General features: G+C 39.8%; 1 protein-coding gene across 2 annotated transcripts; it reads right to left on the bottom strand.

The window, feature by feature from the left end:
- Positions 1 to 161: 161 nt before the first annotated feature.
- Positions 162 to 26,346, bottom strand: inpp5b (inositol polyphosphate-5-phosphatase B). 2 transcript variants are annotated; one of them, XM_034233220.1, is made up of 23 exons: positions 26,081 to 26,346; positions 25,067 to 25,146; positions 23,768 to 23,865; positions 23,600 to 23,629; positions 23,389 to 23,499; positions 22,003 to 22,146; positions 14,438 to 14,531; positions 12,715 to 12,885; positions 9,697 to 9,798; positions 9,366 to 9,480; positions 8,232 to 8,348; positions 6,207 to 6,394; positions 5,878 to 5,989; positions 5,693 to 5,802; positions 4,937 to 5,072; positions 4,593 to 4,703; positions 4,221 to 4,386; positions 3,033 to 3,268; positions 2,765 to 2,872; positions 2,356 to 2,440; positions 1,966 to 2,093; positions 1,748 to 1,859; positions 162 to 598 (listed from the first exon to the last, which is right to left on the bottom strand). In XM_034233220.1, the coding sequence occupies exons 1-23, from the start codon at positions 26,135 to 26,137 to the stop codon at positions 501 to 503; spliced, it is 2,709 nt and encodes a 902-aa protein (XP_034089111.1). In that variant the 5' UTR covers positions 26,138 to 26,346; the 3' UTR covers positions 162 to 500. The 2 variants fall into 2 exon arrangements, with proteins under 2 accessions (XP_034089111.1, XP_034089121.1); XM_034233230.1 differs by lacking the exons at positions 22,003 to 22,146; positions 23,389 to 23,499; positions 23,600 to 23,629; ... (1 more) ...; positions 25,067 to 25,146; positions 26,081 to 26,346 and adding an exon at positions 20,746 to 20,862.
- Between the last annotated feature and the right edge of the window lie 286 nt (positions 26,347 to 26,632).

Below are 26,632 nucleotides of genomic sequence, written 5' to 3'. Positions count from 1 at the left end.
AAAGCATATGTTTGTATGTGACTTTTCACTTTTTATTTGGCAAATTTGATTATATTGGCTACATTTAGAGAAGTGTATCCTCAGACAAATACACCTTATGAAATAACTAAACCTATTATTTTAGTGTTCTCTATTGCTGAAAAAATCACCAGACACAGACATTGTTTTCAAAAAATGTATATATAAAACAATATGCTGTTGAAATCAGAAACATTCAAATACACATTCTTTTTTAAATAAAAAATACAAATAAAAAAAGGTTAGGTCTCTACAGATTTGCCAGATATACATTTTACTTTGTGCCAACATATCACAAACATTGCCATCTGTGAAACAAGCTTATATCAGATAAGACCCGTCACTTACAATAATTATAGATATCTATATCTAAGAATATAAGAAATTATTCCATTGTTATTTCAATACGGGACTGTACAATTTGTAGTGTTCAGCTTCAGCGTGAAGGGCAAGAAGGAGAAGTCCTCCATCTAGGAGGAGCCTTAGGCCAGGAAGTGCTGGAAGAACTCCTGAGTCTTCCTCTTTTCTGCAAAATCCTGCTTCGTAGGCGACTTCAGGAGCAAGGAGGCAAAAATGGTGGCTATGCAGAAAGAAAAACAATTATTCATATTGCATCCCAGAATATAATATCTTGATTAGCAGTGATTCTTTTTTTTGTGGAGAGAGATATGAAGAAAGTCGATGTAATACATTATTAATTAGATAAATAAATAAAAATACCATATGTATGTTGCACCATTTAATTTTGTTCTATAGTTTATTTCATAATCAACCATTATTTTGGGTAGGTTAGGTAAACGTACATTCTATTTAACAGAAACTAATTGTTTTACTATTAAGTATTAAAACATATTTAGTGCAAACAGTCCTTGAGTCATAATCAAAACATAATATTAAAGTGCACCTATCATGCTATTTTTAGGCTATTTTTAATAGCATAGGTCTCAGATATATATAAAAAACATGTTTATGAAGTGTTTTGCTAAAAATAACAAACAGATCACCCATTCTAGCCATGCCTCATACCCCTCTATTTCACTTCCTGTTTCAAAAGTGCTGATTTGGGGTATAAAGCTTTAAAAAAAAGAGAAATAAAAAAGGAGGGGGCTGAGCTCATGCGGGACCCGGCAGCTACAACTAAATTCTGCGGTGATGAAACGCCATATCATGGATTATCAAGGATTATGTCTGAAACAGTTTGGAACTCAAAGGATTTCTCTCTTGCCGGTTATACCACAATGTGAGTTCCTTTTTATTTCCTGCTTCTTCACACACATGCTCTCCAGTACAGGTTAGCTCTGAGTGTTAGCGATGCTAATGTAAACACCGACCATATTACGTCCAAAACAGTCGGGCATTGTTTCTGATAGCAACTTTGTGATAGTGCCGTGGGTCCACATTTCCGATATTACGTCATATCGGACGCAAATCTGGATCAGCTCCGTTTTTAGAGATTTGGGTACGGAGGAAAAGAGAGAGGGTTTTATTTTCTGACGCTGCGTGAGTTCCCTGACACACCGGGTACACATATTGATGTATAAAATACATCAAAAAGTGCATTTTGCATGATAGGTCCCCTTTAAAAACAGGATTTTCATTCATTTCACTTTCCTATTTGTCAGTTTCTCTTCACTTTTTCAACATGTTGACTAAAGCAAAAGGCATCAGCTCAAAAATAACACACGCACAAGTGAAAGACGCTGAAATGCGACCCGCTTCCTTTTCTTACCCAAGATGTTGACATCTAATCGATTGCTAGTGGAATTCTTCAACAGCTCACGGAGAAAGGCAGCTAAATAGTTGAACACATTTTTATGGCACTGAGGTAGCATGGAAATGATCTGAAGACAGAAAAAGCATCTTTTAAAAAGGATAATGATTTACTTGCATAATTTAACATATTTGATAAATAGTGATCAGAGATTAACCACATGAGGTCTTACTCACTTTCTCACACTGACTGGCATTGGAGCAGCTTTCTAGGCACTGCTGGTAAAAGGAGAAAGGAACCACAGGCTGCGGGAGGGCATCTAGGAAGAGAAGCAAGGCCTCTGCTACCGAGTGGTTACTGCCCGCTGCATGACAATACAGAGTCAAGGACAAAATACTAGCGCAGAGTCTGCATTTTTTTAAATGTGTAGCTGCAAAAAAAGTGTGTAATACACTGTTACATTCCATTCGTTTAAAAAGTCCAGCCTCACCATGAATAAGAAAACAAGTGCTTTAAATTTGGCAGAAGTACCCATGTCCCTTTTGTGCTACACTGTTCAAATGTAATACACATACACAAGGCTGTTTTCGATTGATAGTAATGACTGCAACAGTGTTGAAGGATACGAAGAGAATCTGGTATGCCAGTATCAAGGCAATCCCTTATCACTGCAAATTCACTCCGGAGCCCAGGTTGCTGAAATATGTCTTCCTGCAAATAGAGGACAGAAACATTCAAACTTTGTTTTTGAGGTGTAGTGTAGCTGCAATAGACTTAATTACAATGGTTAGAAAGGACAATGGTATGTTTAAATGAGGGAGATGAATTATATTAACCACATGAAGACCACTCAAAACAAAGATCTACGCATCAGTTTTTCTTCCGATTTGTTTTGTAATTTTTTTGTGGACTTATAACATAATTCAATTTAAGGATATAACCCCGCATACAAAAAAAATGCTCCAAAAGAACCAAATCGGACTATAGTGTTCTTTGATTTTATTAAAAGGAGAACATTTTGTTTTGTTTTCTGACCTGTTTGAGTGCACTGCGGAACAAGTGATCCACCATCATCCACAGTTCTTTAGGAATGTCTAGAGGCTTTTCTGTGTTTTCAGCGTTCCCATCTCCAGACTTCTCCGCCTGATGTTAAAAACAAACCGATCAAAGAGAAGCAGTTCAATCAAAATGGATTCAACAGTTTAAAATCAAACATGCACTACCAATACATTTAAACTACTATGCTGTGGCCTATAAGACAACCCAAGGACACCGTCGCTGCTCTGGACACGGGAGCACTAACCATTTCTCGAAGAGTCTCTTGTGGCATGTCCTGGATTGGCTCCTTTAGCTGACACAATGAATGGATGGAGGAACCGTAGCAGCTGGGCAGGTAGTTTCCTGAGATAGAAATGAAGTAGTCCTTTCCACGCTCCAAGTGGAGCACCAGGATGTCTTCAATCTGCTCCTGGCCAGAGTTAAGTTCAGGCGCGGTTGAACGGTTTACAAAAACCTCAAAGTCAATGTCCACAGTCCCACCTGGAGGTCGAGAGAGATGCACATTTATGTAAAGGGGAAAATAAACGGGAAATCTACTGGCCCAAAGTCATTTATTTCTTGCCATTTCACAAATGGTTTCATTTATAAGATGCTATTAAATAACAAAGACTTAAGTTAATTGTCACATGGAATCTTTATCTTAGTAAATTATTTTTGAGTTTAACCCACATCCTCTAAAGCAGGGGTGTCAAACTCAAGGCCCGGGGGCCAAATCCGGCCCGCGACCTAATTTTATGTGGCCCGCAAGAGCTTGCAAAGAATATAATATACAATTGGTGTAATTGTTGAATATTTACTTTCAATTATTTGCCCTAGACTTCTGCTTTCAGATGTAGTTATTTAGGAAGATTTTACCAGAACTGATAATAATCCAATGCAGGGCCAACAATGTAATATAATACATTATTTAATATATATTATATATTTACATATGTATATTTATATATCATTAAAATGACAACCGGTCCTTTGAGACCAACCATAAAACCATACAACCATAATGCTGATGTGGCCCGGGATGAAATTGAGTTTGACACCCCTGCTCTAAAGCCACCATACCGCTCTCCTGATTCCAGGATAATTGAAATACTGAGTTGTACTTCATAGTTCATGAGCTCTGTATTTACCCAGCGCCTTTTTTATGTGCCCAACACAGTAACTCTCAGAGAGATGAGAAGCAAAGAATATATGCTTCATTTATCCAGAGAAAAAAAATGCATTTAAAACTTTTTTCTCCAAATGCCTGATTTAGTGATGACTTATCTTGCAAGACAAAAACCTGCCATTGTAACTCAAAACCAAAGAGATCTGGCCTCACAGCTCATAAAGTACTTCACCATTTCTCAAACCTTAAGGCAGCAAACTGAAAGATGGTAGATCAGAAAAATAGATGTGACTCTGGGATGAAACTCTGTACTTATGTGCTACTCACCGTTGGCAATGAAGCCTTTGGAGGGGTTGGCCGTGAGCCAGGCCTTGCAGTATGTGGACTCATTGGGTTTCTGGATAAACTCAAACTGACACGGGACCTGCCCGTCATTGAAGAGGCTCAAAGTTTCGGCCTGGTGCTGCATGTATTTCAGATCTGTAAAGTGAAACTGAGAGAAGAGGAAAGGGTTCATGAGGCACGAGAGAACAAGTCTACTCCATGTAATGTAACTGTATCCATTAGGATAACAGCCCTTAATCAATACACACATTCATTAGTGGTAGTTTACTTGAGGAGTCAAATGAATTGTGCAGGGCTTATCAGAGCGGCACTGACAACACTGTAATCAAACGGGAATTGATGTGAAATGTTTACCTCACGCTTGGATAAGGTTACAGATGGAATACATTCATTCTCCATTTTGTCTATGTTGCGTACAATCTCTTCAAAGGTCCTCTTATAGTCATCAGGATTTACTCTCTTAATCTGTGGGAACAGTACAAAAACAGACATGTAAGAGGCAGAGTAACAGTGCAGCATAAATATCTGTTTTATGACCTTTAAGTCATACCCTATATGACATTTGCAAAAAAAATAAAAGCCTATTAAGCGACATTTTATTGATTTATTGATTTCATATGGATTCTACATCTATCTCACCACAGAAACAAAATGAAAGAAATTGAAGATGAAACAACGTAGAAGGCTGAATCACTAACCCCGATCTGGAGCAGGGAGCTGACTGGTTTATGGTCACTGGTCTTCAGAACCATGTGACTCTGATAATGCTTTTGCACGATGTTCTTTCCTCTGTACAGGATACGGTCACACCATGCTGGCACGCGGCATTTTTCACTAAATGCAGAAGAAACAAAACGTGTTCATTCTCAAGCATGTTTATAACGTTATGCATTACCTAAACTAAAGTATCTCAATACGGTGAACATTACATACTTTCTAAAGTTTATTTGCACATACAAATAGTAAAAGGTACCAGACAACTATACTCCTGAATTAGCTATGAGGCACAGTTACTGATAATCTTAAGAGCCTAAAAACAGGGTGCCAAAAAGATTTGTTATTCCTGCCTGTGCCCATTAATGTTGTTGATTTTTTAAGATTTAAAGTGAGAAACCCCTTTAATATGTTTAACAGGTGAATCATGTAAAGCAAACTTTTTTTAACATTGCTTCAGGGCACAAATATAAAGGCTATTTCCCGTTTGTATTGTATTTACATTACATTACAATATGAGCTTTCCTCCCTGAACCCCATATGTCAATCATAACGGCACTGGGAGATCCTCTAGTGCCAATCTTTGTGTGAATACTCGAATAAAAGTGGTTTTAACAAAGAGAAAAACAGACATTGGTGGAACTTACAAATGGAGAGATGTATGAACATATCTGTGATAAATGTTCTCTACTATAAATATGCATTCTGCCATTTACAGTCAGACCTTCATATCACTTTACCTTGTATCCCACAAGTCAGAGCCGGTGTCATATTTATAGGTGGGCTGGAAATCAATGTCTCCCTCCACAAAGCCAACAAACACGGCCTCCTCATCGATCTGCCTCTTGAGCTGAGAAGTATAGAGAGCCGGTAAGTATCGCACACTGCTGATAAACATGAATAAAGAGACCCTCCTTTACGTTACCTGATCATAATTGTGCAGCGTTTCAAAGTCCTTGTTACTGATTAGCTCCTTCACATTGGAGACGTCAAGTTCAGTGATTCTGTAGTTGAGGTCGCCAATCCATAAAATCACACTGAGGAAGAGAGACAGACATTAAAAAAAGTTAAATATGTATAACAAAATTGTCACAGTTGGATATAAATGTGCAAGATCTCATTCAACTACAACACAAATAACATACTACTCTAACACTTGTATACAAACATGTGGATTTAAAGCAAAAGCATTTTTATGATCACATTTAATGCATATGACGACACTAAGTCTGTAATAGTTCATTGGTTTCATACTCGTGCTTCATGATAGTGAGTGGAGGCTGATTGGGGTCGAGCTGGCGAAACTGGAGACGACTGCAGATGTCCTTGTAGTCTTGATTACGTCTCTCGTATTCTTCGATGTGGGCAGCTAAGTGAGAGTTGACCACGCAGATATCAGAGTTGTGGAAGCGAAAACGGATGGACACAGCACCCTTATTTCCCTGCAGATCAATGAGACATTTAGAGGGGGAAAGAGACATTTAGTCAGAATAAAGTGAGCAACATAATCTAAATCCTGAGAAATGATTTAGACAAACACAATGTTTTAGTCTCTATGAAGTTAAGTTTTCTATATTCCAAATCAAGCACACACTTAGCATGCTTTAGATGGTTTGTGGTGCAAAGCAACATTACAAAGGCTTCACTGGTTACCAAACAGCTCTGCACTGCAGGGACTGCTAAGCATGGCCGCACATAAAACAAGATATATCTATTCTGCAGGAGGAGTTAAAGTGTATGCAAACAGGTAAAAGGAGGAAGCAGACAAGATTTGAATGTTTGTCATTACAGCAGAATAAAGAGTGCTATTTACCTACAGAGAAACAACACAGTCATTGTGTTATCCCAATGTTTGTTCTCTGCTTCGCTCGTTTGCTTGAATAACCTGGTGTTAATGTGTGAAGCTACTGTTGATAGGATTGCCACACTACTTGTGTGTTATAACCAGCGTTTCCGCCAGGGGGGCGTCATGCCATCATTTGACGCCCTTATAGAGTGGCGAAGTCACGCCCATCTACTTCCGCCCCATGAGACCTTATTTGTGCAAAATGATGTATTGAAGTCAATGGAGAGAGAAAACTTATCTTTTGATCCCGTTTGAATTGTGCCATGAATTACACATATGATGTTTGTCAATCTTAAAAATCATTTCCATGTCAAAAAAGTCAGTTTGTCGTAAAACTGTTGAAATATAAGACTATGAAAAATACGCAACTAGAAAGACTACAAATCCCAGAGTTGCGTACATTAACGTTACACATTACACTCGTGTTACTCACCGAAACCTTGTATAGCCGGTCCCGCATGCTGGCTCTTACAGAACCGACTAACTCCCCTTGTGTGCACAGTTCTCAACATGCCCAGACTTTGAGTGATTTTCACCTCTTTTAATACTTTTCGCCTCATTCTGAAAGAAAGAGGTGAAATGTGCCAACATGACGACCATCTTGGTGTTGGTGACGTGTGCAAGACCAGAGTTGTAGTTCATTGAGCGCTTCACACAAAAAATGTGTTACTTCACAGTTTTACAAAACATTTGAATTTTTTTGACTTGCAAAATTATCTTTTAAATTGACAAACATCATATGTGTAATTCGTTGCACAATTCAAACGGGATCAGAAGATAATCTTTCTCTCTCCATTGACTTCAATGCATGATTTTTCCGAAATAAGGTCCCATGGAGGTCCCCGGAAGGGGAGGGACTTCGCCTCTCTAATCAGCTCGGAACGCCCTGAACTCGAACCGAGGGCGTCGTTTGGGAGCCGAAAGAGCCGGCTCTTCTTAGTGAGCAGAGCCAAATGATCCGGCTCACTAAAAAGAGCCGGAATTCCCATCACTAATACGTAAAGAGATAGTATCTATAAAGGGATGGCTCAAGTCAAAATTCAAGTCACGTGACATGACGTCACACCTCCCGCTCTCGGGGTGGACGCCCTCTCAGCCCTGGTCTGGTGGAAACACTGGTTATAACTAATGCATTTATATGGCAATGGCAATGGAAGACCTTTTCATGAAGACAAAACCAGGGAGGTTGCTAAAACTGATATTGAAACTTGGTTTGAAAGTCTCCAAGAATAAAAAGCTTTTATGAAATCTCTGATGAAGATAAAAGTGATTCAATAAGCAGCAACAGGGGAAAGAGATGGAGATGAGGGACACCTGAAGCATGGACTCTCTCGGATCATAGCTGCTCAACAACTCCCAGATCAGAATGTAAATATTATAATATTCACAACATGGGGACCTTAAAGAATAAGCCCTTCAAATGCAGTCCTTACCATCCTCCCCATGATGCCTGTGCCTACTGTCTCAGCCTCCACATCAGAGATGAACGCCGCATGCTCATTCTTCACATAGAAGATCAGCATGATGCCGACCAGACGCACCAACTTCACCTGGAGAAGATGAAGCAAAAATGTCATTTGTATACAGGAAAGGGAACATATACACATTGAAATGCAGACTTTGCTGGGTAATTTCCTTTAATGCGCAGGCAGTAGAGCCACACAAGGCAAGTGCTGGAATACAGTTTTTTGCTGCTTAAATCAGCATCTTAATCTTATCTCCAGAAAACAGAAACAAACAGCACTTCTCAGAATCGAAGCAGCTGTGCATAGGGGGAAGCACAAATAGTTTGGTAAGCCTCCCTCCCTGTCAAACCTAGACAAATCATAATTCAAACTTGAAGGTAAAAAGCTATTTCTTTGGCTTCCTGAACTATACAGTGTCAGTTACAGATCAGCCATGCATCCTTCATTTAGAGCATTGAGAGTGAATGAAGAAATGTTATCTTTAGACCCCCTACGTGACTTAAAGACATCCTGTAATGGCCAAGAAAGGAGGAAGCTAAAAGCGAGATTCAGCACTCTGAGAAAAGGGAAGTAGATGAAAGCTAATAAAGGAAGAAATGACAAGGCTTTACAAAGCCCCTGTCTAACATTCTGCATAATCTAATGGTACACTGTTCATTTAAGCAGTTACTAAAGCCACAGGCAGACGTTGCATGAGCCATCTGCCAGTTCATTGTAACACAATCAAAGAAAAAATATGTTACCAGCGCCCATTTTAAGAAAGGTCTAACAAGCTTTGGAGCAAATATATACAGTCCCAGTCTAAAAACGTGTGGTTAATAACTCTTATACCACAACAATACGTATATGTTGTATACAAGTGAGCTCACCAGGTGGCAGTGATTGGGGCTGGGGTGAGCACACAGTTTTTGACCGAGTAGCCATTGTTTTTGTTGTAAACAAATGGTATTGCAAGTAAATACCGCCGTTGTTGTTGAGTGCACAAGTTTAAACTAGTTTTACCCAGTTGAGCAATCCCTCAGTGACATTGAGTATCAATAGAAATAACTATACAAATATTTCAGGAAGGATAAAAATGAATTTAAAAAAGGTTTTTCTTACTAAGGCATACTTGGCATCTGGATGCAAGGCCTCGGACACGGCCTTCGTCCACTCCAGCTCTTTGGGAGTGTCGTTGAAGAAGAAAGCCTCTTTGCTGAGGTCAAGCTCCTGAAAACTATCAAGAAGGACAACGTTTTTGTTACTCTTAAAACTGTTTCACATAAAAGTAGCAAACTGAAACGTAGGCAGGATTAAACACCGAGCTGTGGGTGGGCACGTTCACCAGTTCAATGGTACATTCAGAGGTGTGAGCAGTATGGGTATCTGTCTGTGTAATGGGATTAAGGGGAGAATTGAAAGGCTATTCTCCCGCAGGGTGGATGTGACTTACCCCACGCAGTAAATGTCAGGAGGGTCTGAGGTGCAGTTCAGCCAAGGAAAGAGGCTTTCCTTCGGTGTCTGTCCGTTCACATTGTATGTGCCGAGAAAAAAACTGAAACAGAATGGGAAGGGGTGAGAAGTAAGCACAAAGGAGAGGAATACCAGGGTATATGCAAGAATCCTGAAGTCAAATGTAATACCTTTGAAGACCTTTTTTAAGACCCTTTCCATACATTTTAAGACCTCATCGCCACTTAGAGTTCTAACCGGTTACCTTGGCGACACACTTTACCTCACATTCACTATATACAGTATTGATTGTCCTTCCTCCTTATCCTCCAACCATTTGGACGCAAACTTGCATTTCCCCATAACGATGTTGTTTAACAACCGGCGTAAACGGACCTTCGCGCGCTATGAGCATGAGCGTACGATGTCCTGTTCAGATGACGTCAAATCCAACGGGATGCCATAAATAAACTACACAGAATCACACTGCACACCTACGCAAGGATTACATTCAGGCAGACTGTAGAATACAACCTCTTTGGACCATTTATAGACTTATTGAAAACAAGCTACAAAATGTAATACCTTGGAAAATGCCGTTTAATACTTTTTAATAGTCCTAATTTTCGCTAAATTGATTGATCAACTTTTAATACTTTTTAAGATCCAGCGGACACCCTGTTACAAAGCCACAGTTTGATTGCACACTATTTTGAGTTGAATCTCCAGATGGTTACGGATTGTAGCAAAGCCTGTCTGTTGTTTATTTTAAATCAGGGGAGATTTAAATAGAGAAACAATGACCTCAATCTCTGTTTAGACCCCTTGGTGCTTTACTGCATTGCTCATCTCAAGAATATACTTTATGAAGGATAAATGAGCCTACCTTTTTCAGCAAAGTTTACTCAGTCAGAACTGCTTGTTGGATAAGTGAATAGCTCCGAAAGCCCTGTCTGATGGCTGGATGCAACCATATCTGTAACTTTCTCAAACGAATGATGAAAGAACATTCAGACCAACTTCTACAAGGAACTAGGGTTTGAAGATCTCGGTTTTCTTTTTAAATGTTGCCAGAACTATCTATGCCTTTTCCTGTGTATGACCAAATGCAACACTATGATTGTCTTCCAGGAGAAACAGTATGAATATGTGTGTTGCTAATTGCTATCCTCATATTTAGGACTACTTTTCACAGCCCTTTTGTATGTAGCGGTTATAAACACTTTTGATTTCAATACCTAGACACTTGCACTAATAAACAGCTTAACAGAGGAGCTGTCTACACTGCAAGGCAACAGTATAGAACAAAAAGAGACCTCTGAGCAGCCTCACTTAAACATAAGGGACTTGGAAAAGCACCGAAATTGTGACCTTTTCATTTACCTCCCCATTGAGATGTATTCTCTACATTAAAGATCAGCCTTCTTGCATTCAATAGCCCTCTTCTCTGACATTCAGGCAGCTGCTGTTCATACTGCTGCGCAAGAGCTCTTTATTTTGTGCTGACTACCATGGCACAGTAAAACCCTTTCTGCCCAAATGGCACCTCCCTTAGCTTGAAAGAGGCTGAAGATGTTTTATATCATAGTCTAGGGAGTGCTGTATTTTCAGTATGTACTGCAATATAAGGAAAGCAGGCAATGCACGTGATTCCACAATGTCAAATCAAAACTTAGCTTTTTCCGACTTTTCAGGATTATAAGACAAACAGCACACAATGCGTCATTTCTTCTGTGTATTGCCTTAAGGGTCATGCGGGGACAGGAGCACTACAAGCACCTTACACCTCATTCACACCAACGCAACTCCGGTTCAAGCTCCGTGCTAGAGCTTTTCAGGTTCAGAACCGGTTCTTCGGTTTAGCTCCGGCTCTTTTCACACCGCCCAGAGTCCGACTGGTGCTGCGTCATTGCGTCATCGTTTGCGTCATGATTGCTTGCCTGCTTCATAAAGCCAAACCGCGCGGAAACCCCTCACAGCTCACACCGACAACAACAACAACAATGGCCGATTGTGCTCCAGCTTCCTCTGTACCTCTTCGGAAGACCAGATTCCCAGTAGGTAGCTGGTCTCTTCAGTGAACCACTGCTGCTTGTTAAGTTTCTCCATCGTTGTACAAACTGGATAAAACGCCAGCTTTTTGTTGTTGTTCAGGAGTTGATCCCGCCCCTGCCCCTGCCCCTGCCCCCGCCTCGACGTTAGCGTGACGTATGCAGTGCTTTTGCTCTAGCCGGACAATTTGTTGGTGCTTGAAACGAACAGGATTCCGGAGCCAAGAGGCTGCTCCGCTGCGGTGTTTAGAGGAAAACCCGGTGCTTTTCAAGCTCCAGCTCCGAAGCGGCCCTGAAACACCGTTGGTGTGAATGAGGTATTAGAGATGTTGCAACACACTCACTTGTCTAACACAAGCACATTCAGGTTCACACATACACACAATTTAAAGACCACAATTATCATGAGCTTCATGTCTGGTGTGTGGGAGGAAATCAAAACAGCCAGGGGAAACGTGTACCCAGCATGCAAATTACACCCAGAAAGCAATGTTGGAACAAAACATGGAAACTTCTGGGCATCACCCACTGAGCCGACATGCTGCCAACGCCACACAAAAGGCTCCTTGATATTCCCAGCTCTTACCTTTTACATTAAATAGCATTTATACAGTATCCCCCTATTGAGTTATAACAGAGTTTAAAACGTCTCTAAGATTCCTTGTTTCATTCCAATTAAATCTATAATTGTTGTTTATTCTTTGCTAAATTTTTGTGTGCAAGTAAACATTAGGCACTGTTTTACCAGCAGGAGGCAGTAACAACACCATAGCTAAACATCGACATTGTTATTTTTTTTACGCTTGATAGACACAAAAACAACCCTTAATACAATTGTCAAGTCTTCTACAGTATATTCATTTCTATAATAAGTAAGAAGAACAAAGACCACATTGTTTTCCACCCACATGCCTGAACCAAGCACATGTATGTTTATGTAACACATTCAAAACAAGTTGTTAAATTACCTGAAGTTCTGTAGGTAAGTGTAAATGTCCTCATTCTTCATCAGCTCACACTTGATGAGGTTGTCGCGCAGGCCGAACTGCGGCATGGCGAGTATCTGTGCTTTGTTGGACGTGGTGTGGCTGGAGGAGCGCACCAGGTCATCCCGGTCCTCCCGACTGGAGAGGCCCTGACTGAACACCAGGAGAGAAGAGAGAGAAGAGAGAGCAGTGAGGCGCGGAGCTGAGACAGACCAAGATAGAAACAGGGGAATATTATCAGGCTGCTGTCATCTCACGTACCCTAATGTGAACAGTTACATGCTAACCTTACTGCATCAAGCAATAGTTTCCCTAAAAAGCTGGAAATAAAATCATGACAAAGCAGAAAGCATTTCACTCTGCTCCAGACTACCAGCCTAATGTACAGTAGAGCCTCGCAGTGATAAAAAGAACTCAATCTATGAAGTAAAGCTCTATTTCCATGTTGCCAATGTGGAATGAAGCTGAGGGGTGAGGAAGAAATGTAATGTGACCCAACCCTGTAATCTTCCAGGGAAAAGCTGCAACTAAAATCCATCTTACATAAGCATATAAAAGCATTCATCTTAAAAGTGGCAGCAATAGTTTTCAGGTACTGAAGTGAGCAAATTTGCACTTTGACAACTTTAAATAAATTAAACTCATCTTCAGCTGCTGCCAGGCAAGTACGCAGTGTGTGTGGTAAGTGATCAAATCAACATAATTCTGCTTTTTTACGCACTCATACTTCACTTACTAACAACATAGTATACGTTTAAGGCTTTAATCTTCAAAAGTAAACTTTTAAGCTTTTTTTGAGTAATATTATAGAGGCACAATGTGAAGTGTTTGAGCTCCAGTTGTGATATGGAGCAAGGTTTTGAGTTTGTCCCCAATTCACGGATCTACAGCAGGAGGTCATGTACCAATAAAGACAGCTATACAGGTAAACATGGATTATGTAAAGAAAATAAACACGTTTTAAAACGTAACCTCTCTATTAGAATCTGGGCAAACATTTTGGATTATGGAAATGTACCAAGATCTTTATATGGATGTGAGATCTGGGGCCCGCTCAGTCCAAAAGAACAGGACACTGGGGACACATGGAGGCACTTCACACTGAATTAAGATGAAGTAATTTTTGAAGTACCTTCAAAGAAACCAAAAAACGCCTGCCAAGCAGAACTGGTAGGTTTCCCTACTACTTTTAAACATACAAAAATAGGCAAAACATGTTGGGACAGATCTTAATTCAAGGCAAAGTGACACACTGAAACAAAACAAAGTCATACTAGGCAATAACATACGAGTCAATCAAAAGATATTTAATTTAAACATTGGAAACAAGAACCCAAAGAAGACCATTACCGTTTGTTTAACATTTGCTGAGTATCTACACTGCGCAAATAAACATGTATAGGCCTGCCACAGCCTGAGATCCCCTTAAATTAAGGGTTTCTATAAGTACTTGTATTAAATGTAAAAAAATACAAGCATTGACAGGACTCCGGGGAGCGTTAATGAAAAGTCGTTTTGAAAGAGGCTTTAAAGACTATCCCAGCAGGGAAATGGCCATGGATGTATAGAGAAAGTCAGTGGTAGCGAACAAAGGTAAATATGGAGGGGATAATAATATGAGTCAACCATAATGTAAAAAAACATAGTTGTGTAAAGAAATGTTGTCTTGAGCGCTCGCACATGTGAATAAATAAAAAGGCCTTACCTCTCTTGGTTGGAATATGCTCTGGACTTCTGCGTGCCACTGTTAGAAGACCCTTTGTCCCTTTCTAAAGATCCCTTTTGGTCTGATGGTTTCTCTGTTCGGGAAGAGAAGGAGCGAAAAGGAAAATTCATTTTTTCATTCGTTTCAAATGTTTATCAGATCATTAAGGTAAAAGGTCAGCTGTAGCACAGCTTTTTCGTCCATCAGAACTTCCTGCACGTTGATCCCAATTCTTTGCCGGTTGCGAGTTAAGACTGTCAAAGCGTCGTGCCAGCTGTAGGGAGTCCTTCCCATCAACATTATCTTAAACTCAGCCCCAGGTATTGACAGCCTGGGACGAATCACTCTAATGAGAAAGAAGAACTCAACCCTGAGCAAACACTTTTTTCAACTGATAGGGAGAACACTAACTAATAATCACTCAGAATAAAAACATCCAACACATAAGTCGGCCATAAAAGGGCAAAGACAGGTTTAAATTGTCGTGGTCAATCGACTCTGCCTTTTGCAGTTGGTTACAGTTAATGCATCCCAAGTAGCTGATTTAATGGACGGGTGTGAGGTATGAGACAGCATGGCCCCTGTCTCCTGCAGCTTGGCAGGGAACACAGCTGGCTGCTCTGAAAGGGAAGCCCTGGTTTCTGAGCAGGAAATTAAACTCTACGAAGTTATAACGTGCCACATTAAGAGTGCACCTGACCAGAATACGAGATACACAACAGGCTTTTACGTTGGTAATCTTTTTATAACATGACTATTTGGAAAACTGAAAGCCAGCTTGACTCTCTTTCCAGTTTGTGAGCAACATTTACAGGGTTCTTACACCTTTTCCAAAGTCAAATTCAAGCACTTTTCAAGCTTTTCAAGCATCTGACAGCTGTTGTAAATTACATATTTATATACTCAAATGATTAGTTCCCTACCTCACATTAAATCAGATGTTCTTTATGCTATAAACAACCAAGGACTTGGACAACCAAGGACTGTTGACCTCTGGGTGAGTGCTGCTTCCTACCTTCACTGGACTAACAATGGCTAACCCCAAACTGTACTGCTTTTTCCTTGCGTTATTAGCCGCCACTACTATCATGTGTGATTATGAGGTCTCTACACAAGATGAATACGCTACATTCCACTGTCAATGTGCGCACAAAACAAACTAGGCATTGTGACTCACTGCTAGCTCTTGGCCGTGCTCTGATTGTATTACTACTGATGATATCGGGCAATGTGCATGTTCATCCTGGACCTTCTATTGTATGTAGCCCTAGTTCTGACCTGTGTCCTGATGTCAATCTTTGTCACAATGACAAGAGTTTCCCTGACTTCTGCTCTCGTAAAGCTTTAGGTTTTCTACATGTAAATGCTAGAAGCATAACAACAGCCGGTGTTGCAGTATAAGTAGGAAGGCAGATATAGCAAAAGATGAACGTAAACGACAAACGAGGCGATCGACATGTTTATTTCCTGGTAAGTCAACAATGGGTCATGTTTATTTCCTGGTAAGTCAACAATGGGTCCTCAATGTACACACCCCGGACTCCTATGACGAAAATAATAGAATGTCGCCAGTTGTCATGACTCAAGTTATACTGCAACACCGGTGTTTCTTGTGAGTGTTTCCCCGGTACACACACACACACACACACACACACACACACACACACACACACACACACACACACACACACACACACACACACACACACACACACACACACACACACACACACACACACACACACACACACACACACACACACACACACACACACACACACACACACACACACACACACACACACACACACACACACACACACACATCACACACACACACCACACACACACACACACACACACACACACACCACACACACACACACACACACACACACACACACACACACACACACACACACACACACACACACACACACACACACACACACACACACACACACACACACACACACCACACACACACACACACACACACACACACCACACACACCCACACACACACACACACACACACACACACACACACACACACACACACACACACACACACACACCACACACACACACACACACACACACACACACACACACACACACACACACACACACACACACACACACCACACACACACAACGCGAGCTTCCCTTAGACCAGTAATACAAACGAAAATGTGTCTTCGGGTCAATGTGACTGATTTCGAAAGAGAAAGTCACATTTGGTTTAGGCACGAAACATACTACCAGTAGAAATACATTGCTTTTAAAATCGTTCTGTGTCGAATCAATAGATTATATTTCGTGACTATAACACGAAATACCGTGAGACTGGGTTGAATTACAACAGTGAGTGCTTCATCCTCTGAACACCACAGGATGGCGACTGTAACGCACATATTAACATAGGTACGCTCCTCTGAAATGATTGTCCCCTGCAATTATTATTATTATCCCTCATCGAGTTCGCTATTCAGCTCGCTAACGTTAGCTTAAACAAATGTAACATGCAACGTTAGCCTAATCTAAAATGCTCTACTACGGCGTACCTTTCATGTGGCTCGTCAGTGCAGACTCTCGCATCGTGAACAACTGAAATTATTTTTTTAGGGCAGGAGGCTACTCGTGGGCTTGACCCTCGTTTTAGCCATGGCTTGTATTTGTCTTCTGCTAGCCAACGCTCGTTGAAACTGCAACCTCCTGGCACACTGTCATCTATCACTCTCATCAGAATGCCCAGGTCACACGTAACACAAACACTTGCAGGTCACAACACAGGTCACAACACTTAAGCACGCTCCGACCTCTTTATTTACCTTTAATCTAAAAAGCAAAGTACAGTATTTACAATTTCAAGCACTTTATCCCAAATTCAAGCACCATTCCCAAAATTCAAGCACTTTTCAAACCTTGAAAACACCTCATAACATTTCAAGCATTTCCAGCACCCGTACGAACCCTGCATTTAACCCTGCGGCTCTAATACACTGACTTTAAGTGACTAGACATGGATATCAACAGTACTATTGCTAAAATAAATATACAACAATTTACAAAACGAGGGCACTGAGGTAAATACATAAAAGGGAAAGGAAATAAATATGTGAAACAAAGGTTATTGGGAAAATCCTTTAACAAATGCTTTTCAAGAATGCAAATTCAAGTTAAAATATTCTGACTGACAAAGCTTTGTCCATCAGCCCAACTTCTGTAAGAAAGGCTTTTCATCAAGGCTGTGTCGAGCAACACTCAAGTCTGAGCCTTTTTCTAACAAGAATACAAAAGGGATGTTCTCATCATTCAAACTTTACTACGAAAAACAAAAGCGTTGGCTTGTGTGTTCAAGTTCTGAGAAAACTTCAACCTGTCAGAAATGCTTACGTCCTTTGTTTCATTTGGTGTGAAAATGAAAAAAAGAGAATCTAGAACCAAAACAAGGTTAGGGTGTGCAAGGTCCAAAATAAGCACCACTTTTATAATCCTAGAGGGAACGCTTGACATTTTATTCCAAACCAGCATCTTTGGCATTTGCTTGAAAAGGGAAAGGGAAAGAACATGGCCCGTTGTTTGATCGCCAGCAAACTGTGAAATACTTGACTGTGCATAGCAATACTTCATCCAGATGGTGAACATCTCCGTATGCACCCACACCAAACACACCTGTCTTACTGAAGAGTTCTCAGGTAAAATATGAAAAAATAATAGTATCAATAACCCCAACTCTTGGATTGCAAGGACTCCTGTTGGCTAAACCATAAACTATTATAGACCAAGTTTATCCTCTTCTGCTTTTTGCGTTGCTAACCTCATAGTACAGTACACTGAGATTAAAATAAAACTGAGCTTCTGGATGAAACAATACAAACTGACTGGCAAATAAGACATAAAATAAATCTTGAGGCTTGTCTTGAATTTACAAATGGTTGTTATTATCAGAAAATCTCTCAGATCGTGAATATAACTTTTGGGGTTTTGAAATACACTAGTGAGTGACTGTTCCCTGCTGCATGCACCCTGTTATTGAATATAACCACCGTTTCTTGCAACCTGAATAACCCCCCTAGGGTTTTGAGTGAAGCTTGGGTTATTTGAAAGGGCCCATGTCATGCATGTTTTTCTGCATGTAAACGGTCTGCAGAGTCAAAAACCCTCAAAGTACACCCTGTAGCGAGTAAAACTCTAACACAGAAAAGACCTGTCTATGCTCTATGTCTCTATGCTGCCCCAGAACGCCTCGTTGGAGATTTCTCTTTTTCCATTTGTTTCTTCCGGGAACCGCATGACGTCATGTGGTTCCCGGAACCAAAATGGACCAATTCGCAGAGCACCTCACACACCAGGAGGGGTGGGGACCTTTAGCGTACATTTTTAACTAACAGGGAGTCCCCTGGTTGGTAATAGACGAGTTGGGATGGCGGAGAAATGCTCTCCGCAGACCCATTCTCACAGCATTTATAAACCTTTTTCTTACTCAATATCAAGCCACACTTATTGTTTTTACTTCGGCTGTGAGTGTTTGTGTGTGCTCAGGATGAGTTTTGCGCTGTCCCGCTGTATCGCCGACACGGAAACCACACCAGTAAGCCAGCTCAGTGAGCAACGAGCCTCGCAACGTCCCGACCAATCAGAGCACACTGGGCTCACAGGGAGGGGGGGCAGGAGCTCCAACAAGCCGTTTAGGACAGAGAGTGAATACCTGGTGAATACACATACTATATAGAGATGCTGTTTGAGAAACCAATGTGAGTTTGGAACATTGAACAATATAAATCTATTCTAGTATACCTCAACAATGGAAATATGATCAGTAGAAATGGCCATGACATGGGACCTTTAAGGCATATTTTACATTCCTGCTCATGCTTTAGTGTTCTTTAACAGCTAATGAGCTTTACTAAACTTTCAACCACCAAGCTGCATGAAGTCCGACCAACTGCAATTTCACACGCCAATGTCTCTATCTGCGGTTGATCACAAGTCAGCATAAATGTCAAATTGTATCAGGCCTCAGGCTTCTCAGTATTAAAACAGTCATAGCTTTACTGCATCTGCACAAAGTTCAACTTTGCATGACTTCCCCTCATGATTTAAAACTATAGGTAATTTCACTGATGATTAACCTTTTTTGTATTTTTTCTCATCTCATTCATCTTTGATCAAAATACATTCACTAAAGAACTGTACTTGAGTAACACTTTAAGGTACTTTACTTCGGTATTTCCAGTGTATGCTACTTTGTACTTCCACTCCTACAATTCAAAAGGTACATATTGTATTTTTACTCCACTACATTTATGTAGTACCTTTGAATACTTTGCTCTTGCAAATTATGTACAATAATCAACACTTAAATAAGACTTTAGTTATACCCCAACAAGCTACCCTGCAGAATACAACGTGATTAAAACTAGCTGCTCCTTTACCAACTTGCACAACACATTAATACATCAATAATCATAATCAAAACATATAATACATATTATTCTGAAATCTGCATAATGAGTACTTTTACTGTTGATACTTTGTTGGTAAATGTTGATGCTAATACTTTTGAACTTGAGTTACATGTTTGAATTAAGGACTTGTTCTAACAGAGTATTCATACACTTTGGAATTTCTACCTTTACATAAGTACACGATCTGAGTACTTCTTCCACCCCTGATCTTGTCAATTATACGCTAGGATAATATGCAGCTGAATGACAGAGAGACTTTTCTAACGTGTGAGTAGACAGTAATTAAAAAACCTGCTTCTCATTGAAAGGGCAGTAGGAAGAAAGTTTACAGACAACTGATTTGAGCTGGCTTAAGTTATCTTAGAGGATGAACCACAAGAGAAAGTCCATCACCAAACTAAATAAAAAAGCACACTGCACAAGCACCACGACACAAACAACGACTCACTTAATGACACAATTCCGTGTCACTAAAACACGTTATTGCACCACCAACCACAACAGGTGTGTCATTTTCACATAGCAACACCATGACCATTTAACCGCATTAGCTCTTAAGTTATGAATGTAACAACCGCCTTCACTGGCTAACATTCCCGGTAGCTTCATATCGAGTAAACAGATAATAGAAACTGGTCAAAACTAAACCATATTCCGCTTGGCTCTTAAGCTAATATGGCTCAAATTAGCTTATTTAGGACGAACTACCATCGATGCTACTCGTTAGCATTTGCTGGGAAGCTTGTTCATTAGCATATACTGAATGCTTCAGAGTAGTCCGATGGCGTTTCGTTTCAGCACCTCGAACAACAGTGTAAAGAATAGTTTTCATACCAGAGTCTTTCATTATCCTAGACATCTCCATGCACCGCTCCCACGCATTCTGAGCAGAAGAGCAATGTCCACTTTGTGTCAGACCTGCCCATGCTAACGTTGTAGGAGGAGTTTAGCTTCCCCTGCTGCAGAGACACAGGAGGCTGGACCATGGTCTGAACAAACAATAATCTACTATGCAGAAAATGCGACCGGAAAATGCTTCATCACATCAGGAAATTAAACTCATGCACTTCAAGTAGACAAATAAATGGTTACATTTACAGTCTTTTAGGACTAGCTTGATGATAAGATTTGCATATCATAAACATTAGATTTGTTTTTGTTCCATTATTATATATGCATCATAATCATGCACTTTATAAACTGCATTGGTCTAATCTAGCATGCAAGTATATTGCATGTAAATTGTGTGACATGGACTTTCCACATACAAATGAGACCTTTCACAACAATAAAGGTGTCCTTATTTGGAATATTGTTGCAGATGTTTTACATGAGGTTGCCTTTTTTGTGTAAATTATTTTATATCTTTATGGTTAGAAGGTACTTACTTTGCCTGGCAACTTAATGTTGTAATTGTAAAAACAATGCACAATTTGCTGTCTACGTTCTGGAAAAAATCTCCCTTCCCTTTTTACAGTTTAGTATAGTCTGTGCCACATTTCAACCTCAAAACCTTAGAACCTACCTGTATAAATGTATTTACTTATAACTCAAATCATTATGTTGTATTTTTGATTTGTTGTTGTAGGAAGGCCTATTGTATAATCCAGAAACTTAATAACTTACTTTTCAGGAAGAAATGTTAGCATGTAATAGCAGAAAACGAATTATTAAACATTCATAATAAGTGCACTGCATTTAGTTTTGTCCCGGCTATGCTGTTTTACATGCTGGCTCACTATCACCATAGCTAAATTGAATGGAGTCATAATAACTGAATTTTCTGCTAAAACAAATCTAACTTAATGTGTGACTATCGTCTTTCTCCACATGGCTGTATGAGTCAGCTCATACAGTACATAGGTTGGGCCAACTGCATTTAAGGGAAGTGGTACTTGCAAAACCGCCGGGGATATCTTGCAACCCTTTGATATAGACTTTTATCTGTGAGGCTATCTATGCCAAAAAAGAGCCAGCACTTAAGTAATACAAATAACTATCTCCTGTTATCCACTGCACTGTTAGGCCTATTCCAAATAATTGAAGTTTGATAGGAAATGAAATTCTGCAAATAAAAACAAGATGACAAACCTGTTTTCTTGTGCTCGTTGAGTTGAGTGAGTGTTGAGCCGAGGAGAGAGGGGGCCTGTTTGACAACTCCCTGGCCTCTGGTGTTTTTGTGGTACTTGCTGATCCACTCGAACCTGGGTGCCTGTGTGGTCGACTTGCAAACATCTAAAGAAAGACAGACATAGAGACACTTTGTGAGTGAACAATACAACAAGAACCATATCGGAACTCCTGCTTTGTTTTCAGGCTAAAGTACAGAAGGTATAGCAACAATAACAGAATAATTAATGGTTTAAACAAGAGTGTTTATTCATTTACTCAATTTAAAGGATTTATATTTCTTGCTCTTACATCTGGGTCTTACTTTGAGGTTGTGAGACCATTTCCCCAATTTGTATTCTAGTGCTTTACATTTAAATCCAAGTGACAGGACGCTTTTATCTGCGTAACTTTACCACTTCCCACACTCTTCTTTTTAAGAACAACAGGTGTCAGGTCATTTCATATTTCCATCCCTGGTCTGCCTCACCAGATTAACACAGTGTGGTCACCACAAAACACAAATCAGTCTTCCTCTGTGCTCATGTGTAGTTTCCACTGTGAAAAATAGTGAGCTAGTGGCAAAAGTGACACTCCCCTAACAAAACAGACTGTCTGTTAACCGCCGAACCAATTCCATTCAGAGGAACAGAGTAAAGAAAGGAAAAAGGTGTTCAAGAGAAGCATAACAATAAAAGGTACATGTTCTGTTTAAACTGTTCTCATTTTCTGCCATTGCCAACAAATGCTCCACACACCATCCAGACATGTGTCATGTCCAACATAAAGTAACTGACAGATGAAGTAACCAAACCTGTTAGTGCTTCTAAAATTGGCACAAGTTCAACATAGTTATCATCCGCCTCAGACATATTTCTGTGTACCGCTTTTAAATGAGTTTTCCAATCAACTTTAAATAAAGGTTTTATATAACACAATGTCAACACAGGGCAGATGAAGACTGGCTGAGCAGGTTTATAAACAGATGGTTAGAGCAGATTATTTGTACTTCTTCACTCATGGATGCCTCCTACATGCCATACAATGCCCCCCCCCCTCTCAACCAACTTCCCCTTACTGCTTTTTTGTTTTGTTTGTCTACCCTCCGTCCCAAATGTAAAGCGTCTTTGGGTTCAAGAAAAGCGCTATAGAAATAACATTTATTATTACATTGTTTCGAAAATAAAATCTTAAGATATGAACCACCAAACCCAAATGTATGCAAAAAGGGGAGGGTTCACGTAAATGTACTATTTGAACAGTTTCAGGGCATTTTTTTTTTAACTTCATGGATATTTTCAAAGGCTTTGAAGCAATTACAGCAGGACATCCTGTGAAAATATCCCACATCTCTGAGGGCTGACCTACCACTCCACGCCCTGTTGACCTCACTCAGGAAGAGCCGGGAGTGGGACCCAAAAGGAAGTCGGAGCTCTAATTCCTCCTCCTGGTAGCTTACTCTCACTCTAGTATCAGCACCTAGAAATCAGATGAAGAACAAAGGAGTAAATACCATGTTCAGTTTCCTTCTGTGGATCAGTAATTTAGCACATTATGATTCAAAGCAAAATGGACTCACCCACGACCGCAAGTTCCTCTGGTGAAGAAACTAAAAAAAGAGTGAAGGGTGAGAAATGTGTGCGAGGGCACTTCTGAGAAACGACTGTAATTATATCACTAGAACCCATAGCTATTTAGAGAACGCATTATTATCTGCAATAAAGTACAACATAGAGAAGCAGCTCACCCTCCACAACAGCAAAGTCGAGGGAGATGGGTATGATGTCCTCCAGCGACACGTCATCAGCAGTAATAGCCATCCTTCGATGGGTATAAATAAAGATTCTACAAAATATGACAACAGGAATTATATGGCAGTGTGATGCACATGCAGGGGTGGACAAGACAAAAAGACAGCTTTATTAGAATGCAATTAAAACCACTACAGTACAGGCTTGCGACGTGGCAATAAATGCTTCCCTTTTCATAATCAGTTTGTTATAGAGGCTGATGCAACTCACTGGTCATTGTGTCAGTTAGGGCTGCTCAATTAATCGTATTTTAATCGCAATTACGATTATGGCTTGCAACGATTACGAAAACAACGCAATCGAAATAAATCGATTATTTTTTTATTATTACATCTTTTTCAAATAAATAATTTTTTTATTGGTTTTTCTGTTGAATTATACTTAAAGTTTAGATGTGTCAAACTCAAGGCCCGGGGGCCAAATCAGGCCCTTGGTGGATTTAATTTCGGCCCGCAGAATAATTTCTAATTACTATTAGATCTGGCCCGCCGGTATATTGCACCTTCACTCAATCCTGAGGATCTCCTCAGCTCAGAGCCTGAGCCCAAACATTGATGAACTTGCATCCAAGATGAGATGCCAAGTATCTGCTTGAACTAGCATCACAGAGCAGCACACTGAGTTCAATGGATGTTTCCTTCTGGGCATGTTTGGTTTTTCTTTGAGGGAAATTGTTTTTGTTAAGCTGTTGTTGGCCTGTGGGAAAATGTAATCATAAGAAATGATTCCGGAAAAGCTGCAGATAGAGCCATAAGAAATGAATGCAACTGATAATTTAATGTTTAATGTTGTTTTTATAGGCAATAATTTAAGCTTTGTTAGTTCCAGGTTTAATATGTGCAATAACTTCATTTCAGTTTTACAATAAACATTGAACCAGTCCGGCCCTCGGCTAGCACAGATTTATTTATTTTGGCCCACTGTGTATTTTAGTATGACACCCCTGGTTTAAGGTAATCAACTGTTAAAAACATACTGTTCACAATTTTTCTCTCCAATAAATTGATGTTTTCAAAGTAAATGGATAATCGTTTTTAATAATCGTGATATCAATTATTGACCCAAATAATCGAGATTATGATTTTTGCCATAATCGAGCAGCCCTAGTGTCAGTTTGTGTTGTTGAGTGCATGATACAGTCACTCCCTCTCCTTACACAATTAGCCTACATGGCTTTGAATAATATACAGGAGCCATATTGCAGCTAATGTGCACCATATATTTTTAAGACTTACGCATGCTCTTTTGTAGACTCCACCAATCCCAGCAGTCTGCTCTCTGTAACGTTATCAAAAAAGACATCGCATTGGACAGCATGTTTACAGTTTAGTTAAGGATAATGTGGAAACATGTTCTTGTGTTTCTTCAGTGGCACCTTTAATATTTCATCAGAAAATATGAACTACTTCTAATTTTTTCGTTTTCACTCATTTCTTTCTGTACAATGGCAAACATTTTAAATGTGTTTTCTTACAGTAAGTGGTGCTTTTAATTGAGTATTTCCATTTCATACTTATTCCTTAATTTTCATAGAGAAATATTGTACTTTTTAACCCCACTTTTTATCTGATGGCTGTAGTTACTTTGCAAATGATCATTTACATATTACATCAACAGTTTATAAAAGATCGGTGAAATTTGACTTCTAAAGAAAATTGTTAAGATTAGCTTCCCCTCCACCAGATGCAGCATTACATTGCTGTTTACATGTTTGTGCTTATTAATAATAATCAAAAAGCAGAATATAGCATTTTCTGCTGCAAAAAAGTACTTTTAATTGTTGATAATATTCATGATAATACAAGGACTTCATCAAATGTATGAATCCATTACATTTGACTTGTAATGAGTCATTTTTAATAATTATTTTTTAGGTTTACTGAAAGTGAATTACTACCCCTACTTGCTTCACCACTACCTTTACATTATGAAAAGCAGCAGCTGGTGAAACAAAGTGGCATCTTGTGGCTGAAAGGTCTCACTACATACATTGGCACAAATCCCTGGGAAATCACACCCGACTAAACCCACACACACTATAAAATCGTACAGTGTGAATGCACAGCCCGGATTGAAATCACGGTGAGGTTGTGGCCAACTATAAATAGATGTCAACCGAGTAGCAGCGCCCTAATCTGACAAACCTCTCCCAGAGCTCTGATATTCTTTCAATTCAATTTGAAGCAGGAAATCCTTCATTTGAAGTGTTTCAAATCCATAAAACAGCACGGGAACTTTGCAAAGGATACTATAATGCAGTTTTCTTTCCTTTCCAAAGTTTCTTGAATTGCGACGGATTGATCCATGGTGAAGATTTGCGTGTCAACTCCTGCCTCCACACTTCCCACACTCGTAAATCCCCGGTGGAGCTTCGAGAAACTCCAGCTATTTCTCTGTAAATGCACAGCAGGAAGAGAGACACTTCAGGAGCCTCGTGTAATCCGACATTATTCCCTTCAAATCCAGATGTAGTCTTCTTCCTGCTGGTCCGGCCCAGTCTGCTGCCACGCACTGGTTCAGGATCAGTGCTCTGACGTCACATCTGGGCTGTCATCAACTATTTGGATTAGGCCTCAGGCGTTTCATCATAACCGGATTATGTCTCACTATGAAGCAGATACAACCCAACAAACAGAGTTTTGTCAATGTTTTATGATCCATAAGGTCAAACTGGTTTAAATGGATTTATAGTTTTAAAGGAAAACAACTTGTATTTTCAGTATAAAATGTAGGAAATATACTTTTATTTTGAGTTAAATGTAGTTTTTAGTACAATAGTGAACTTTTTGTATTTGCAAATG

The sequence above is a fragment of the Gymnodraco acuticeps genome, unplaced genomic scaffold (assembly GCF_902827175.1).
Source record: "Gymnodraco acuticeps unplaced genomic scaffold, fGymAcu1.1, whole genome shotgun sequence".
NCBI classification, from domain to species: Eukaryota; Metazoa; Chordata; class Actinopteri; order Perciformes; family Bathydraconidae; genus Gymnodraco; species Gymnodraco acuticeps.
The sequence above is the reverse complement of the archived record's forward strand: the minus strand, read 5'-3'. Positions and strand labels throughout refer to the sequence as shown.

Coding starts and splice junctions, on each gene's coding strand:
- inpp5b (XM_034233220.1), bottom strand. CDS start 26,137: ATGGATCAATCCGTCGCAATTCAAGAAACTTTGGAAAGGAAAGAAAAC. Junction 23,630..23,767: donor CGACTTTGCTGTTGTGGAGG/GTGAGCTGCTTC, acceptor CTCTTTTTTTAG/TTTCTTCACCAGAGGAACTT. Junction 5,073..5,692: donor TCTGACTTGTGGGATACAAG/GTAAAGTGATAT, acceptor TTCTGCATTTAG/TGAAAAATGCCGCGTGCCAG.